The sequence below is a fragment of the Dunckerocampus dactyliophorus genome, chromosome 21 (assembly GCF_027744805.1).
Source record: "Dunckerocampus dactyliophorus isolate RoL2022-P2 chromosome 21, RoL_Ddac_1.1, whole genome shotgun sequence".
In the NCBI taxonomy this organism is placed as follows: domain Eukaryota; kingdom Metazoa; phylum Chordata; class Actinopteri; order Syngnathiformes; family Syngnathidae; genus Dunckerocampus; species Dunckerocampus dactyliophorus.
Window position 1 is genome coordinate 2691967 of NC_072839.1, and position 17310 is coordinate 2709276.

The 17310-nt window shown below is 40.3% G+C and overlaps 2 protein-coding genes and 1 non-coding gene across 3 annotated transcripts; 1 reads left to right on the forward strand and 2 right to left on the reverse strand.

Moving 5' to 3' along the window:
- Window positions 1-716: 716 nt before the first annotated feature.
- Window positions 717-9050, reverse strand: LOC129174393 (zinc finger protein 774-like). Its single transcript, XM_054766377.1, has 4 exons — window positions 8799-9050; window positions 6135-7250; window positions 3793-4014; window positions 717-2000 (listed from the first exon to the last, which is right to left on the reverse strand). Exons 1-4 carry the CDS (start codon window positions 9043-9045, stop codon window positions 1123-1125), a joined length of 2463 nt encoding a protein of 820 aa, XP_054622352.1. The 5' UTR covers window positions 9046-9050; the 3' UTR covers window positions 717-1122.
- Window positions 9051-12377: 3327 nt separating this feature from the next.
- pomp (proteasome maturation protein) lies at window positions 12378-14341 on the reverse strand. The gene is made up of 6 exons (XM_054765732.1): window positions 14218-14341; window positions 13858-13955; window positions 13721-13781; window positions 12820-12921; window positions 12644-12737; window positions 12378-12565 (listed from the first exon to the last, which is right to left on the reverse strand). Exons 1-6 carry the CDS (start codon window positions 14218-14220, stop codon window positions 12498-12500), a joined length of 426 nt encoding a protein of 141 aa, XP_054621707.1. The 5' UTR covers window positions 14221-14341; the 3' UTR covers window positions 12378-12497.
- A 133-nt stretch (window positions 14342-14474) lies between these two features.
- Window positions 14475-14546, forward strand: trnac-gca (transfer RNA cysteine (anticodon GCA)). The gene has a single exon. It is a non-coding gene; the product is annotated as a tRNA-Cys (tRNA).
- The last annotated feature ends 2764 nt before the right edge of the window (window positions 14547-17310 follow it).

Consider the following 17310-nt stretch of genomic DNA (forward strand, 5'->3'; position numbering starts at 1 on the left):
CGAGGTTGACTCTATTACACGACATATATGTGTACGTGTACGCATGGATAAAGAACACAGAATGAGCACAGTATCCAGTAACGCCTTCTTGGCTTTTCCATCAAACGCCGTCTTCTTTTTTCCTCGTCTTGTTTTGTTCGGGGGCGCTATTATGCATGACTTTATACTACTGCCCCCTATCGGTGACTTTTGGCTACCACGTGATACGTTGAAACGTACGCTCGACGTAGTGGACAGTCTGCGGTCGAAGACAGCAATAGTGATGGGTCGTTCGGCTCTTTTCTGAGAGTCGGCTTTAAAACTTATGCGAAGTTAAAAATAATAAAAATATAAAAACCTGACAAATTACAATTATCCAAACCGAAAAGGCAATGTACCAAATGATCCGATATGGTTCGGTCTGAACATGATCGCTTCCTGTGACATCACTTTTCCCTCCTGATTGATCAGAGCAAAACTGTTCAAGTAGCCAAGTCACACCCACAATGGCCGACTGAGGAGGAAATTTATATCTCTGGTGAGTCGATGTATTTGATTTAAATCGGTTGTTCTGCAGATGAGGGGCGATGGTCGAGCTGAGGAGAGAGCCAACTTGACTCGATTGAACCCCAAAAAGGAGGAAATGATGAGTTCAAAGTCTCCATGAGGAAGTGAAAGTTTTGAGTAAAAATTGACTGACACGCACAGCTTTTTTAAAACAACTTTATTGCCTTCAAATGGTACAAACACATAAACAAGATTATGTTATACACAGGAGCACCATATCAGGTGGAAACTTTAAACAGTTCTAACGGCAGGGGAGGTTTGGAAAGTTCCAAGGGTCCCTGACTGACAGGACCACTCAAAAATAGGGGTGTGGTCACAACAGCCCAATGCTTTTTTTTCCCCCAGGGGGACCTGAATTCCTGGCTGTGCCCCTGGTTACACACACAACAATGTCACACACGTTATATGTGGTGATGGTTAGAAAGGCAAAGTTACCAAAATCTTCGCAATTTGTTCAAAGTTCTACAGCTTCATTTACTACTGTTGTTCTCACCAGCACCAAATATAACAGCATTGTTAACTTGGTACTTATAAGAGAATCTTTCATCACACACACTGCAACTCAACACTTTCTCATCAGTGAGTTCTCAAGTGTACTAAAAGTGATGATCGATGAGCAAAGCTTCTGTAGCAGACTGAACAGGAATATGGTTTATCTCCAGTGTGTACTCTCATGTGGTTTGTTAAATTACTACGTTGTCCAAAACCTGCACCACACACTGAACAGGAAAATGGTTTCTCACCAGTGTGTAATCTCATGTGTACTATGAGGCTTGCTCGGTGACGAAAATTTTTGTTGCAGCTAGAGCAAGAATATGGTTTTTCTCCAGTGTGCCTTCTTGTGTGTATTTTTAAAACACAGTTATCTCTAAAACTCGTGCCACACACTGAACAGGAAAATGGTCTCTCACCAGTGTGTACTCTCATATGTCGATCAAGGTTTGCTCTGTGACGAAAGCTTGTGTGGCAGATAGAACATGAATATGGTTTCTCTCCAGTGTGTGCTCTCATGTGCCCAAAAGTTTGATCACGCTGAGAGCATTGCAAGCGTGCGTTGTCCATGTGACATGTCTGATCAGCTTTAGAGTGTTCATCATCAGTGTCAGTAGAGTGTGACGTTGTGTCGTCACTATCTGATAGTGGAGCTAAGAGGTTGTCTGCTTGTGATCCTCCACAGTGGTCTCCATCAGCTTCCATTGTCATGTGTTGAGTTGAGCTGCCGCTTGGAGGTTCCACCTCTCTCTTCTCCTCATTTTGACCTTTGTCTTCATCTTCCCTCTTCACAGGGACACCAATCATTGGAAACTCCGCCCGTCCTCCAGGATGCTCTCCCTCCTGACTGATTCTGTGATCCTCCTCTTCCTCTTTAATGTGGGGGGGTTCTGGACTCTCCTCCTCCTTTTTAATGTGGGGGGGCTCAGGCTCCTTGTGCTGAAGATATTCTTCACCGATGTCTGCAGGACACAAGAAGACAAACACATGCTTTACCAAAAAATACAATTAATACGAAAAATACGATTAAAAGAGAATACAAGTAGTTTATGACTGGCAGTGTTAACACAATGAGATTCTTTGTGTGTGGGCATGATGATACACATTTTAACAAGCTGAGAGGAACATCAATGTCTGATAAATATTTACGTTGGGCGATAATTTTTATATACTGGTATAAATCCTTCCAAAGATAAGAAAATGACGTATATCGGTAGAAATGATCATTTCAAATGCAGAGTTGATGACGTGTTTTTCCTGCGACTGTGCGCCACGGCGCACTGTATTGGCACTTCACGTCTACCACCAGCCTGGTCCAGCGGTGGCGGAGAAAGCAGAGCACAACAACAAAACAACCAAAGGAGAGAAAATGAGCGTGGCTGAAGGCGGAGGAGGAGCGTATAGACCAAGAAATCGTTGGTAAATGGGAGGTACCTCTGTAATTATGGAAGTGGTTTGGTTTCCATTGAGCAGATGGAGTACAGACATGTGGCGTCGCAGAGCGACTCAACCATATATTATCCTCGCGGTCCTCTACAGAACCAGCGACTGGACTTTGAAGACGTCCTGACTCCAGACAAGTTTTTTTCCGCAGGAACACACGGGTGAGAACATTGTGAGTTGAAAGGGTTTCTCCAGGAATGGGACTTAGAAGACAAGAAACAAGTGTGTGGAACTACTGACAGTGGATCTTATGTTGTGAAAGCAGCCCACCTCAACAACTTGAATAAACTGGCTTGCTTTGGACACTCTACACCAGTGCCATATGTGGGCTTACTTTTAAATTTCATTATAAGGTTTGTAGCTTTTTATACAAGACTCAGCTGAATTTAATTATATCATCATGTTGTGATACATCCCAAAAATATTGTGGTACATGCTAAGGTCCATATCGCCCACCTTATTTACTAGTAATTCACACACCCCATCCCCAAGGCTGGGGCCTTTCAACATGAGGTATTTTTTTAAAAAGGCTAAAAAACAAGGCAGCGTTGTCTTCCAATACTGCCCTGATATCATCCTGTAGAACCCTAACATCCTTGCATAATGCTCTATTTTCTTTAGGGTTTTTAGCTTCCTTAAGAGCAGAGCGCAAGGCGGCATTGTCATTTAACAGTATCTTAATATCGTCCTGCAGAGCCTTGATATCTTCTATAGGGTTCTATCGGGCCTCCTTAAGAGCAGCGCTCAAGTCTGCATATTCATCTTGACTCCTTGACTTCTTTTCTTAGTGCTTTGATAGCCTTGGTCTGTGCTCTATTTTCTTCCATAATGTTTGTGACACCATTACTGACATCCAGTATGACTTCATAGAGGCTACTGCAATCACAGTGCGAGACAACCGCTTTGAAGTTAGACTTGACTTGCTAGCAGGTATCGACCCTTGTAACTAGTTTACAAGGAATCTGTACCTCTCGCCTATCCAAGTTAAAGTTGGGGGATTCAGCAAGCAGTGCTGATCTTGTGTAGTCAGGAAAGCACCAAAATAGTTAAAATTTCCAGCATCTTCAACAGAGCTCCTGCAATACACGTCCTTCCCAGTCAAGGAAAAAAAACTCTTTGCGAACAAAAATAGTTCCAAATGATATGAGTATTTTGTCTTCGACGCGATCCGAATCGGTTGAAAACTGTGAGAAATATGGAACTTTGAAAAACTCCACATTCATTTTCAATGAAAAAGGGTGGAATAATAATAGACTAAAAATGGTGTGCCAGCATTCACACAATAAACATGCGAGTAAGATTGAAACATACCTGCTCTGTGTAACACAACTCGAGGCTGGTTGAAAACAGCGTCCAGTGCTTGATGTTGTCGCTCGTTCTCCTCTTTTGATCGACAAAGTTCCTCCTCGTACTCTGCTATCGTTCTTTCGAACACTCCAAATATTTCTTCAACAGCCCCAGTTAGTTGCTGATTCAGCAACATTCTCAGCATTTGAACTACGCTCATTTTAACACACTCACACTTGATCTCTGCTTAGCGACGCGTTACTAACTTCTGTGTCTCTCTGTTTCTTAGCAACTGGGAAACTAAACTCGCCCGGGAAGTAGTTATGTGCGGATGGTTACGGGTGTGTTGATACCTCAGATACTTGATATTTAAATTATAAAACTGATTCTCAAATAAAAAATATTGTCACTTTGATACTTCAGTCATTTAAGTTAAGGTATATAATTAACAGGAACACGGTGGAAAGTAAGTACATTATTGAAATCCTGTCTAATTGATATGCGGTCGTTTGGAACTACTTTTTCTTCCGCCTACCTAAGTGCAGCCGCACTGCTCTTCTTTTTCTTCTTGTTTATGGCGGGTCGCAACCAACGTTTACGTGCATACTGCCACCTACTGTACCAGGTTGTATATTCTCTAGCCATTGCAGTGCTATGATAATATGATAGCAACACGTTCTGTTGTGAACGTGGGATGTACACTCCTGTCCCAAAATGTCTAGCTATAGGGTGCTTTGAACCATCTGAAGTAGTGATAAAATCTGGTTCTCATTACTACCTAAGCTACTCTAAACTACTCTAAGCTTCAAAGTGCTCTCACACGAACGTATCCGCACACATTTCCGCATGTCTTTCCCCGCCCCCTGCACATGCCCAAGGCCAAATGTCACAAAAGTCCCTCACAACCTAGCTGTCCTAGGCGATGCCTGTAACAATGTGGTCAATTGCCCTGGCTGTTTATGATGTCCCATGGCTCCATTAACTTGGGTACATTCATTCTAGTCAAAAATATTTCCCATTCCTTTACATCTTGCTGGTGGTGAATGTTGTCTTTTAAGGCAACGATGGAGTCCTGTGTGTAGACCTCTGGAAGTTCTACAAAGTTCTTTCCTCCTAGCTCACTAGCTTAGAGATTCTGAAAAATGCTCCTGAGGTCTGTCGGCTGGTCGTGTTGCTCAGGCACTGCAGGCGGAGAGGCCGTGCCATTATTAGTGGCTGTGATGGATGTGGAAAAGCTGCTGCCTTTAATGTTACTTTTTGGTGGCGCCTTGTAGTGACTTAGGAGGTTTAGGCTTCATGTTAGAAATGTGTCCAAACAGAGGATGGGTGAGAACCTTAACTTGTCACTCCAGGAAGCTAAAACGTGGTCCTGATGCCTGCCGTTGACAGGCTGCTGATCTCCTTCCTTCAGGCCACTTTCTGATTATGTGCCTCGTGTGATGGAATATTAATCTCCTCAATATACTCTATCTCACACATAGCCTTATAGCATTCACACAAAAATAAGGTAAAGTCGCACAGGACAGCCAAAGGAACTGTCCTCTCTGCTGACATTTTCAACTTAAAGTGTAATGTTTGTTCCATGAAATAGTATTAATTTCTTCCCAGCAGCCTATCATATTCATTCATTCATTTTTTTTGTCCAATCATATTTCAGCGTCGACGTGTTGCCAGGTCAATGTAGTCTGCTCAGAGACTTCAGAGTCGGGAGTGCTGGTCCATTTCATATGCACACTATGAACAGTGGGGCTGTTTTTTTAGCCAATCAGACTTCTGAGTCACCTGTCAGGGCCAGCACACCGGCCCACTGTGACATCATCACTTTTCCCTCCTCTGATTGATTGATCAGAGCAAAACTGTTCAAGAAGATAAGTCACACCCACAACGGCTGACCAAGCAGTCAATGTATTTTATTTACAAGCACATTAACACAACATAAAGTTTCTTATTTTTCTTATCGCTCGTGTCTTGCCCTGGTTGTTTTATTTGGTGATGAAGTTCATAATGATATTCTGCAGAGCTGCTGGAAAAGTGAATTTCTCTTGCAAAAGTAACAAAGTATCCATCAATCTAACAAGTTTGTGTTATACACAGGAGCACCGCATCGGGTGGAAAGTTAGTTTGGGGCCCGGAATTCCTAGCAGTGCCCCTGGTTACATACACAACAATGTCACATGTTATATGTGGTGGTGGTTAGAAAGTCAAAGTTATCAAAATCTTCGCAATTTGTTGAAAGTCCTACAGCTTCATTTACTGCTGCTGTTCTCTCCAGCACTAAATATAACAGCATTGTTAACTTGGTACTTATAAGAGAATCTTTCATCACACACACTGCAACTCAACACTTTCTCATCAGTGAGTTCTCATGTGTGCTAAAAGTGGTTTTCGTTGAGAAAAGCTTTCATAGCAGATTGAACAGGAATATGGTTTTTCTCCAGTGTGTATTCTCATGTGTTTTGTTAAAGTACTATTTTGTCCAAAACCTGCACCACACAATGAACAGGAATATGGTTTTTCACCAGTGTGTATTCGCATGTGTTGTTTCAAATGACTATTTTGTCCAAAACCTCTGCCACACACTGAACAGGAAAAAGGTTTCTCACCAGTGTGGATTCGCATGTGCTGTACAAGGTTTGGTCGTTTACAAAAGCTTCTGCTGCAGCTTGGACATGAATATGGTTTTTCTCCAGTGTGTACTCGCATGTGTTGTACGAGGCCTTTTCGGATACGAAATCTTTTGCTGCAGCCTGGACATGAATATGGTTTTTCTCCAGTGTGTATTCGCATGTGTTGTACGAGGCCTTTTCGAATACGAAAGCTTTTGTTGCAGCTTGGACATGAATATGGTTTTTCTCCAGTGTGTACCCTCATGTGTTTTTTCAAATCAGAATTTCGTGAAAAAGTTGTTCCACATACAGAACAGGTAAAAGGTTTTTCCCTTTTGTGTATTCTTGTGTGGATTGTCAATTGTACCTTCTCAAAGTATCTTTCACCACAAATTGCGCAGACATATGGTTTCTCTCCTGTGTGTGCTCTCATGTGCTCAAAAGTTTGACCACGCTGAGAGCATTTCAAGCGTGCGTTGTCCATGTGACATGTCTGATCAGCTTTAGAGTGTTCATCATCAGTGTCAGTAGAGTGTGACGTTGTGTCGTCACTATCTGATAGTGGAGCGAAGAGGTTGTCTGCTTGTGATCCTCCACAGTGGTCTCCATCAGCTTCCATTGTCATGTGTTGAATTGAGCTGCCGCTTGGAGGCTCCACCTCTCTCTTCTCCTCACTTTGACCTTTGTCTTCATCTTCCCTCTTCACAGGGACACCAATCACTGGAAACTCCGCCAGTCCTCCAGGATGCTCTCCCTCCTGACTGATTCTGTGATCCTCATCTTCCTCTTTAATGTGGGGGGGTTCTGGACTCTCCTCCTCCGTTTTAATGTGGGGGGGCTCAGGCTCCTTGTGCTGAAGATATTCTTCACCGACATCTGCAGGACACAAGAAGACAAACACATGCTTTACCAAAAAAGTAAGTAAATACGATTAAAAGAATAGAAGTAGTTTATGACTGGCAGTGTTAACACAATGAGATTCTTTGTGTGTGAGCATGATGATGCAAGCTGAGAGGAACATCACTGTCTGATAAATATTGCTTGTTTGAACGTGTGCCTTGTTGTCTTTTATTTAAATATGTCAGTTATAAAAAACGACGTCATAAATGTTCAGATAAAATAAATTTTGCTATGAAAGTTCAGCAATAAAGTTTCTTTCATCAAATTAAGAGCAGCATCATGTCTAGGGGTGTCCCGATACAACTTTTTCACTTCCGTTACGATACCGATATTGCAGACTTGAATATACGCCAATACCAATATGGAGCCAGTAACAGTACAAAAGTTTTGTATAAACGTGTAAAAATCTATTATATTGCAGAAATATGACCTACATGTAGATGTCAATAAAACCTGAGCAGCAGTATTTTGGATTTTCCTTTTTTGCTTCCTTACAGTGTTACGCTAAACGCTCAACATACAATCGTACATACCAAAATAATAATACTTATATTACAGTATATGGATAAATAACAGGAAGTATTTTCACAATGCAACATTTATTTCAGTCATGGTGTTTGACGTCACATTATTCTACTTCCGCTGAAAAGTGAAGGGATCCCAGCCTGTGTATACTTCACAAGATGAGAAAGTAATTATTAAGGAGCTTTATGAGGACTTGCCAAAAGCAACACTGTCGCCGCTAACACAACAAGGGAGGACCGCTGGCATGCCAGCATGCAGCGTGCAAATGCGCAAGTTAACACTGATGTTATTACACTAACCCTACTAGTCTGTTCATTTATCAACGCTCAACATTGCACAAGTTTGACATATAAACACTGATCCAGTTAGAAATAAATACATTGGAGCAACAACTGTCTTTTTTCATCTTTGAAATAAAAAAGTCAATATTCTTTTAGATGCTGTGTCTCTTTGTGACCACTAGTGTGTTGACATGTTGTGGTGACCTTCTTCATTTGTGACAAGCATAGCACTTAGCTTAGCCACTTCCTGGTTTTCATCACTGCCTGCTAACGTGAGCATGAGTCCAGCATGCTGTACTTGTCAATTTCCAGACATTTTTCCACTAAAAGAGTTAAACGACTGAATCGTGTGTCTGCCTGATCTCTTCTTGGGAAAAAACAACCCGGTTGTTTCACAGGAACCCCCCCCGGAGTCTTGACCACTGTCCTGTTCATTTACAACAACCAGTGTTACGAATCTACAACATTTTTGTGACACATATCTGTCTTTGTTTTGGGGAAACTTGAAAAATGACAAATCTGGTCTTTTGGACCCTCTATTAGAGGAATGGACAGCTTAACAGTGTGTGTGGGATTCTGCTCACCATCATGGCGGAAGTGGATGCCTGGTCGACAGTCCTATTCATTTACAGTGTCCTTGCTATAGACAATCTCTTCAGGGATGTTTCTAATAGTAGACTATAAAGCTACTAAACATGTGAGTAAAAATCAAACAAACCTGCTCTGTGTAACACAACTTGAGGCTGCTTGAAAAGAGCGTCCAGTACTTGACGTTGTCGCTCGTTCTCCTCCTTTGTTCGACAAAGTTCTTTCTTGTACTCTGCTATCGTTCTTTCGAACACTGCAAATATTTCTTCAGCAGCTGCAGTTAGTCGCTGCCTCACCAACACTCTCAGCATTTGAACTACACTCATTTTAACACGCTCACAACACTTCATACTCACACCTGCGGTCTCCTTCGTCATCTATTGATGACTTCCGCGTCTCTAACCTAAACTCGCGCGAGAAGTAGTAACATGCGGATGGATATAAGAAATGTAGGTTCTTCAAATCCAAATATGGATACTTTCATACTTCAGTCATTTGAGGTAACAAACATCATTAACAGGAACACAGTAGGAAGTAAGTAGACTATTGAGATCTTTTCTAAATAATATGTATCCTACAGGTGCCAGTGGGAATTACTTTTTCTTCCGCCTGGATATGTTCGTAATGCGTCAGCGCAGCCGCACTGCTGACCACCCGACATCTGCGCTACTCGACGAGAGAGACAGGTTCAGCAGCCACCCTTCTCTGCGGTTTTTTTGTTGTTGTTTATTTAACTGTTTTCCCTTCATGGTGGACTATCTTAGTAGTAACGTTTTCCGAAATCCCCAATCGATCAATGTGGGGGTCTTACACTGTTGATCCACAGTGTAAGAAGCTGAGAGGAACATCATTGTCTGACAAATATTCTGTGTCTTAAAATGTGCCTCGTTTTCTTTTATTTAAATGTGTCAATTATAAAAACTGACGTCATAAATGTGACGATAGACTCATTTTTTTGTGTGAATGTTCAGCAATAACGTTGCTTTAATCAAATTATGAGCAGCATCATGTCTTGGGGTGTTCCGATACAACTTTTTCACTTCCGACACGATACCGATATTATAGACCTGAGTATCTGCCAATACTAACATCGAGCTAATAACAGGACAACATTTTACATATTTTATGCCTAAATTAAGCATTTTCAAATATAAAAATGGCTAAATGAACTAAAATACTGTAGGATGATCCTGTTATCATACTGTTATACTATTAACTTGTGCTCTGAGCACACAAACATGTATTGCAAGTAGATTATAAAATAAAGTCCATTCACATAATCTGCTGACTGAAATGGCCATAGAAAAGTACTAGTAACTAGGCCATATTAGGATGTAGTGTGCTGCCTACTTTTGCTATATGTGCAGAAATGTTGCTGATGGAAGATTACAACGTCAGCGAAAAGACGCAGCTCTCAGCTGTTGCTGCCACACACACACACACACACACACACACTCACTTGGAATGTGAGAGATAAGATCACTTGGCGCCAGATCACACGTCAGCTGTCTGAGAGACACCTACAAAAGGTGGAAGAACCAATTGCTCAGGGCGACTCTCTCTTCTTCTGGTCAGGAGGCCGTAAGAGGACATGAGAAGAGACAGCCCGGATATCCAACACTTGTGATTCTATTTTGTCTGACTTATATTCAATACATTCTGTAAATCATCGATTGGAGTGTGAGTGTTATTCCTTTTCATAATTGGAGATTACCAAAGGGGAGGTGAAATTTATTATTAACTAAGTGGTCCTTGTCGCCCTTGTCAGGTTGCGGAGGATTTCATCTCCAACCATGTAAATATAAGGCATTCAAAAGCTGCATTGAAAAACGTGACACTATGTAGTATTCTACACTGGTCACTAGGTGTCAGGTCTTATTTATGTCTTAAATGGCTCATTTTCTGTCTATTCTATTGGGTAATAGGAGTGTACAGATGACTATGGGGTGGTCGTTAATAATGTTTAAAAAAACATATTTAGAAAGTCGTGAAGAAGGTCTCAATGCTCCAAGTACAAAAATATTTGCTTTATACACAAGGAATCCTACTTTGCAGAAATTCATTCATCACGGTCGGGTCTGGAACCATTTAACCATGATGAAGGAGGGATTACTGTATATATTGATATATTTTCTTGCCAAACTGAACCTGACCTTTTGACCTTGCCGTTTGCCTCATGTTGTTTGGACCGATCTCTTGCCTGTGTATTGAAACTCACTTAGTTCTTGTCTGCCAACTGTCCTTCCTGTGTCAAGTTCATAACAACTATGTCACCATGGTTTTAATCAAACCTCCAAAGTTCGATGAAAATATGCTGTGAGGGTGTGTGCTGCGAGGTCATGCTAACATTAAATCCTAATTTTTTACAAGTAACTCACCTTAAAATGGCTGGGGCCATTTTGATGTTATGTGTTTTTAAAAGGCTACAAAAAATCTTATGCAGCATACACTGTCTATGTATTGTTTTGCTATTAAAAGTTGTATAGTATATATACTATAATCAAATAATAAAATTAAAGGAATAATGTTATGAGAAAAAGTGGAAATGTTGACCATATTACCAATAACTATATAATATTTATTCGACAGCCGCAGTTAGTCGCTGATTCACCAACACTCCCAGCATTTGAAGTACACTCATTTTAACACACTCACAACACTTGACACTCACACCTGACCTCTGCTTTGTGATGAGTCGATAACCTCTACGTCTCTAAGCTAAGCTAGCCGGAAAAGTAGTGATGTACGGATCGATACCAGAAATTTAGGTTCTTCAAATCAAAATAGCAATACGGATGTCATTTGAGGTAATAGACACCACTAACAACACAATGGATAGTTAGGGTTAGGGTTAATGTTTGGAACTACTACTTGTAGAACCACTTTTTCTTCCGCCCGGGTAAGTGCGCAATGTGTAGGCGCAGCCGCACTACTAGTTTAGCAATTCAGCATGGCGCAATACTGCCATCTGGTGGAGACAAGTACAAACACACCGTCAAGTTTCAATTCCATTGACGCCAACAAAATACAATTTATAAAAGCATCATAAATGTCGACACCGTCAACGTCGTAACACTGAAAACAACCAGAGGATGCAAAGAGTTGTGTTGAATATAGAGTACGTTTGCTTTCTTAGCGGATATCGTGACACCCTTCCCTAGTATTGTTAGCTGTTTTGCTTTTGTAGTGATAAATGATTTACCGAAACTTAATTTAATAATCAATAATTTAATCAATAATTTAAGAAGTTTGATAATCCTCTCCTTTGTTTCAATTGACATCTCTTGTGTTGGAGCCATGATTCATGTCAGTCTACTTGGTGCAACAGCTCTCCAAGGCGTGATCACTCCTGTTTAACTGCAGACTAACGAGCAGATCTAATCTGATGCAGGTCTTAGTTTTGGGAATGGAAATTTACAGGGTGATTCCATAATTTTTTCCTCAGAATTGAGTAATTCCATAATTTTTTCCCTCTGATTGGTCTAAAAAAGTAACTGTTACTGACTACCACATCTTTTTTTTCTTGATTTCTTTTAGTGTTTCTTAAAGCCAAAAAGTTGCCATTTGAAATGACTTTAGTTTTGTGTCATGTCTGTGATCTGCTTTTTTTCTACAAAATTAAACAACTGAATGAACATCCTCCGAGACTGGTGATTCCATAATTTTTGCCAGGGGTTGTACAAAGCTGAATAAAAAAAGATAACATGAACATTTTTAGAGACATTTATTATATTTGCCAACCAGTTTGGAATCACAGAAAAGATGTCACTTCAGTTTCATCAGATGCGCGCATGTAAGCAAACAAACAAGAACCTAAATCTCTCATATTCTAAAACAATCCCAGTTTGCATTCCACCATCATGTGTGGCTCACCCATCATTTCACTCTGTGTTGGATCTGCAAAAAAACAAAGTCAAATAGATTTAGCAACAAATGCATTGACAGTTATGACAAACAAGGTTCTATGCTTGTCACCATTGAGGATGTCCTCAAAGCCGATGTTTTCATCAGTTCCTCTGAGTGTGTCAAGCGCGAGGTTAGAGCTCTGTAAGAACGGCAGACGCTGGATCTGGAGGAAAAGACAGGAATCAACGTGCACAAGAAGACATGAGACCAAAGCGGCAGTGCCGGCAGAATATCAGCATTGTTACCTGTCTCGCTGCCCTGTACTCCATCTGCAATTTGAGAGGGGCATGAAGACCCTGGATGTTCCTGAGGGTGGAGAAATTCATCTTGTCTTGGTTCAGCTCAAACTGTAAGAAAATACACATTTATGACAATTCATTTTATGCGTGCTTTCTCTAAAAAAAAAAAAAAAAAAAATTTCAGTTGATATACTCATATCCAAACCTATAAGTGATTTGGAGTGTCCAAATGTTTTCCACTGGGGGCCGCATACTGACAAAATCAAAGTCTGATGCAAGGGCCACTTATATTTTACATTTTGTAAACCAACCCAAGAAGTTACGTAGCTAAAAGGTTATAAATATTTAAAGCTTTGTGTTATAGCTGTGTATTTCCTTCTCATTTCTCAATTGTTGCTGTTGTTTTTAATTTACAAACATTTCAACTTTCTTGCAGTCCTTTTTTCTCTGAATATTGTGACTTTATTTATATAATATTTTGACTTTGTCGTTATGTCTTTCCAACCTAATTTTTCAATTTTTTTTATTATTCTTAGTTTTATATGATTCTCATATTACAACTTTGCTTCTAAACTTTTTCCTATTCATACTATGACGTTATGCTTGAAAAATTACAGTCCCTTTTCCCATTTTTGGTGTTTTATTTAGTTTTTCTTTTTTTTAGAATGTGCTGAAAGCCAATAGAAAAACACCACAACCCACCAAATTTCTGCTCTTTTTTATCCCATTTTTGCTTCTTTATTTAGTTTTCTTGTTTTTTTTTTATCTAACATAGTTTTATTTTTTTTTAAAGAATGTGCTGAGTGGCAATAAAAAAAACAGCACTTTGGATACACCAACTAACACAACTAAACTTCATTTGGAGGTCGCACAATTATGTTTCATTCCTAGAATTTCAGCTACTTACATTTTTTTCTGCTAGCTCCAGTGGGTGTGAAGGAAGGATGTCATTCTTTACACTGGTGAAGCTAATCGATAAGACACAACAGTTAATTTCAAACTTTAAACATACTATCTCTCCTATTGTATGTATATTGGACTCACCCACTGCGCAGGGTATCATGCACTCCATATTCCCCCTGTGGACACAAGCCTGCCACAGGTACGCTGTCTTTCAGCAGATCTTGGACCCCTCGAGAATTCTGACATGGAAATTAAGAGCAAACTGTTAGTGTTTTGCAATTATATTGCAGTAATATAAACCGAAACCAAGCCCGTCAGGTTCCATGCTAGCTGGCTAGCATTAGCTTTAGTGACTAATCACATTCACAATAAACTGCCTTAAGAGGCCACAGAAAATACGAAAGAGTCATAAACAATTCACTGAAACATACAGTTAGCGTTATGTACAGAAGCGATGAGGTTAATGTAAGTAATCGGCAGTAAAAATGAGAATTTTATTACCATTATAGTGCGGTGTCTCGAGCTTTCTTTTCAATACAACTGAAATGTGTCGCAGATTCAATACGTCACATCCTACAATGACGTCACATGTCAGCGTCAAGCGTTGACGTACGTTTTACCACAATTTATCGGGAGTGTTTGCAAAGATTATTAGCTGAGTAAAATTCTTGCTAATAATTAACCATATATCATGAACAGCGCTATGAGTAAGGCTGTATCAATGTATTTATGTCTATTGTTGTACATCGTCATGGTGTGGGGGTATAGCTCAGTGGTAGAGCATTTGACTGCAGATCAAGAGGTCCCCGGTTCAAATCCGGGTGCCCCCTCATACTAAGGGAAATTCTTTTTTTCTACCCCCGTTTTCCGTGCTATGTAATTGAGTTATGTAAAATTGTTGACGCAAATCGGGAAACTCAAGAGAAAATAACTAAATATTAAATACTGTTAGATGAACACATTTTATTTTCTAAATCTCATTTGGCTCATTTTAACTGGCTGTATACTGTGTAACGTTGAACTTGTTATCTTACATGAGATTTGTCTTTCTATATCTCTGTAGGGAACTTTGAGCCTCAACAATGTTATTTTACAGGCCGAAACAGTAGGGGGCAGCATAAAGCCATGATAACCTGCAGGCAGATTGTAGAGCAACATGGTGTTTTTAACAAGGTGATTGATAGTGAAATAGATCCAGCAAGTGATGCATACAATGGCTGGCCAGTCATGCATCTGATAGTTCACTCATTTAGGCTCAAATCATGTAGCAATAATTCTCTCCATGTATATATCACACTGCTCATGCATGAGTCTTTATCAAAGTCTTTATTAAAGTCCTTATTAAAGGAAAATCCCCAAATAATTAAAGTGGCCTTGTACTGGCCTTGTATTTATACTTGGTATCAGAATTTGCAGTATCACCCAACCCTAACGCACACATATCAAGAGCTGCATCATCTGGTATGTTTTAAGAAGCATTTATATGTGCACAAAAACACAGGGACACATTAGACGAAAAATCCCCGACGCCGACTAAATTAATTATTAAAAGCAAAATAGAGGTGGCGCAGACCCCAAGCAATGAGCTGCCCAAAGAAATCAGGCCAGCAGAGCCACTGACCTCTTTGCAATTCCCTCATAGCTTTCAGCTTTGATTCATACAGGAGATGCACAATTTTAAAGTAGCTGAAATGCAATATCTTTACAGTTTCAACCATCTCAAAAAGTAGAAAATGTCAGTCAAAAAGGAGCATTATTATATTTGCAAAGGCACATTGTTACCTATTCATCAGATGTGCGCATGTACTGTAGTAAGAGTGGTGGTGCTCGAGCTCACGCAGCGCATGACAGCACACTTTGATGCAAATCTGCCTTTTTATGTGATGTGCCGATTTCAGCGGACCGAAACCAGGCTAAAGATTTGAATTACAGCCAGCTGCATCCATTATGTCATCACCTAGCTTTGATTTTCACCATTTAAAAACAAAGTTGGCCAGATTTTGTGCAATATAATACAGAATACATAATACAATCAGGGATGCCCACAATTAATAAGCTTTAGGAAAAGATATTAGGCTTGCTGCTTCTGAATGTAGACAATAATGTTCATTTTTGACTGTCAGCAAGCATACAAAGGACCCCGTCCTGTCCTTTGTATGCTTACTGACATACAGACAATTCTGTTTAATTTGACAACTCATTTATATGCTGCTGCACATTCAATAACGAAATGGGCACACTAGAGATAATTGTACTCCTCTTTCACCACCTTACTTACTGTGTGGGTGTCTTGATGGGCTTCTCACCTTTAATGACACTTCTATCAGCTCCATCTCTATCATTTATTATGTTTCCTGTTAGAGCGTGTGTGTCCTCATTAATTATGTCTTCCATCAATTTTACATATTTACTAGGGTTGCCAGATAATTATCATTGGAATTATGACATCATACCAATAAATCTGATAGCATTAAAAATAGCTCCAATAACGGATACTTAAAAAAAGGCTCCAGTGAGGCGCGTTTACCCGTACTGTGGCAGGTGAGCAAATCAAGCACTCCTTTTTTCTCCTGCCGGTGACGTTAACAGCCTGTCGTAGCTCCCCTGAGCTCACTTGTAAACAATTATTCACTTTCAGAGGAAGGACATTGTACCAAATGCTCTGCGATGAGGGGAAAAATTCAGCACACAAAAAAACCTTCTTAGCCATTTGAAGTGCCGAAAAGGACAGCGTTTGAAAAGAGCAAAAGGTTTGCCACAGACCTCCTTGGCATCACACCTGCTGCTCGGAGCATGTGCCCGAATCCAGTGCACCTTACTGGGCCATGCCAGGTGGCTCCTCCCACCCTATACTCCCGTTCTCCTGACCTCCATAGCTGCACACCGGCTGCTCAGAGCATGTGTCCGAATATAGTGCACTTTGCTGGGCCAGAGCAGGTGGCTCCCTCCCCACTATACTCTGGTTGTCCTGATAGTAGTGATGTAGTAGTAGTAATGTCATGATATTTGATTAAGACAAATCAACAGCTACAGTTGGTCAAATCCTAAGTCCTTATCTCCAGGTGTGCAAAAACTACGGTGAAATTAAAAAAAAAAAGTAGATATAAAAAGTTATCGGTACCATATCGGTCTTGAGAAGCATAAAGTTAACGGTATCGGTGTGAAAAAGAAGATATCGTGCATCTCTAATATTTACATCTCACGACTCTAAACACAGTCATGTATAACATTTAATAATAATAAACACACAAAAATCAAAGTGACAGTTGGTGCATTTTAACCTTGTGGTGATATTCTCTTACTGTTAAGACATTCAAATAACTTTTGCATAACAGGAGACCTGTGGTGCGGCACGGCTCAGGTTGCTGGTTCGATTCTCCGTCCTCCCGTATCCTTGGGCATTAAAGCGCTTTTCCTTACATGTAATCAACTTAACAAAAGCAATAATGGCTATACAAGCTGTACACGAGAGCGACTCGACGACTAAAAACACAAAACAAGCAGCAGTACAATAAAACATGATGAATAAAACACAAACTAAGCGCACAATCAATAAAATTGACAGGGCTGACTAGCGACTGTCTAAAAGATGTC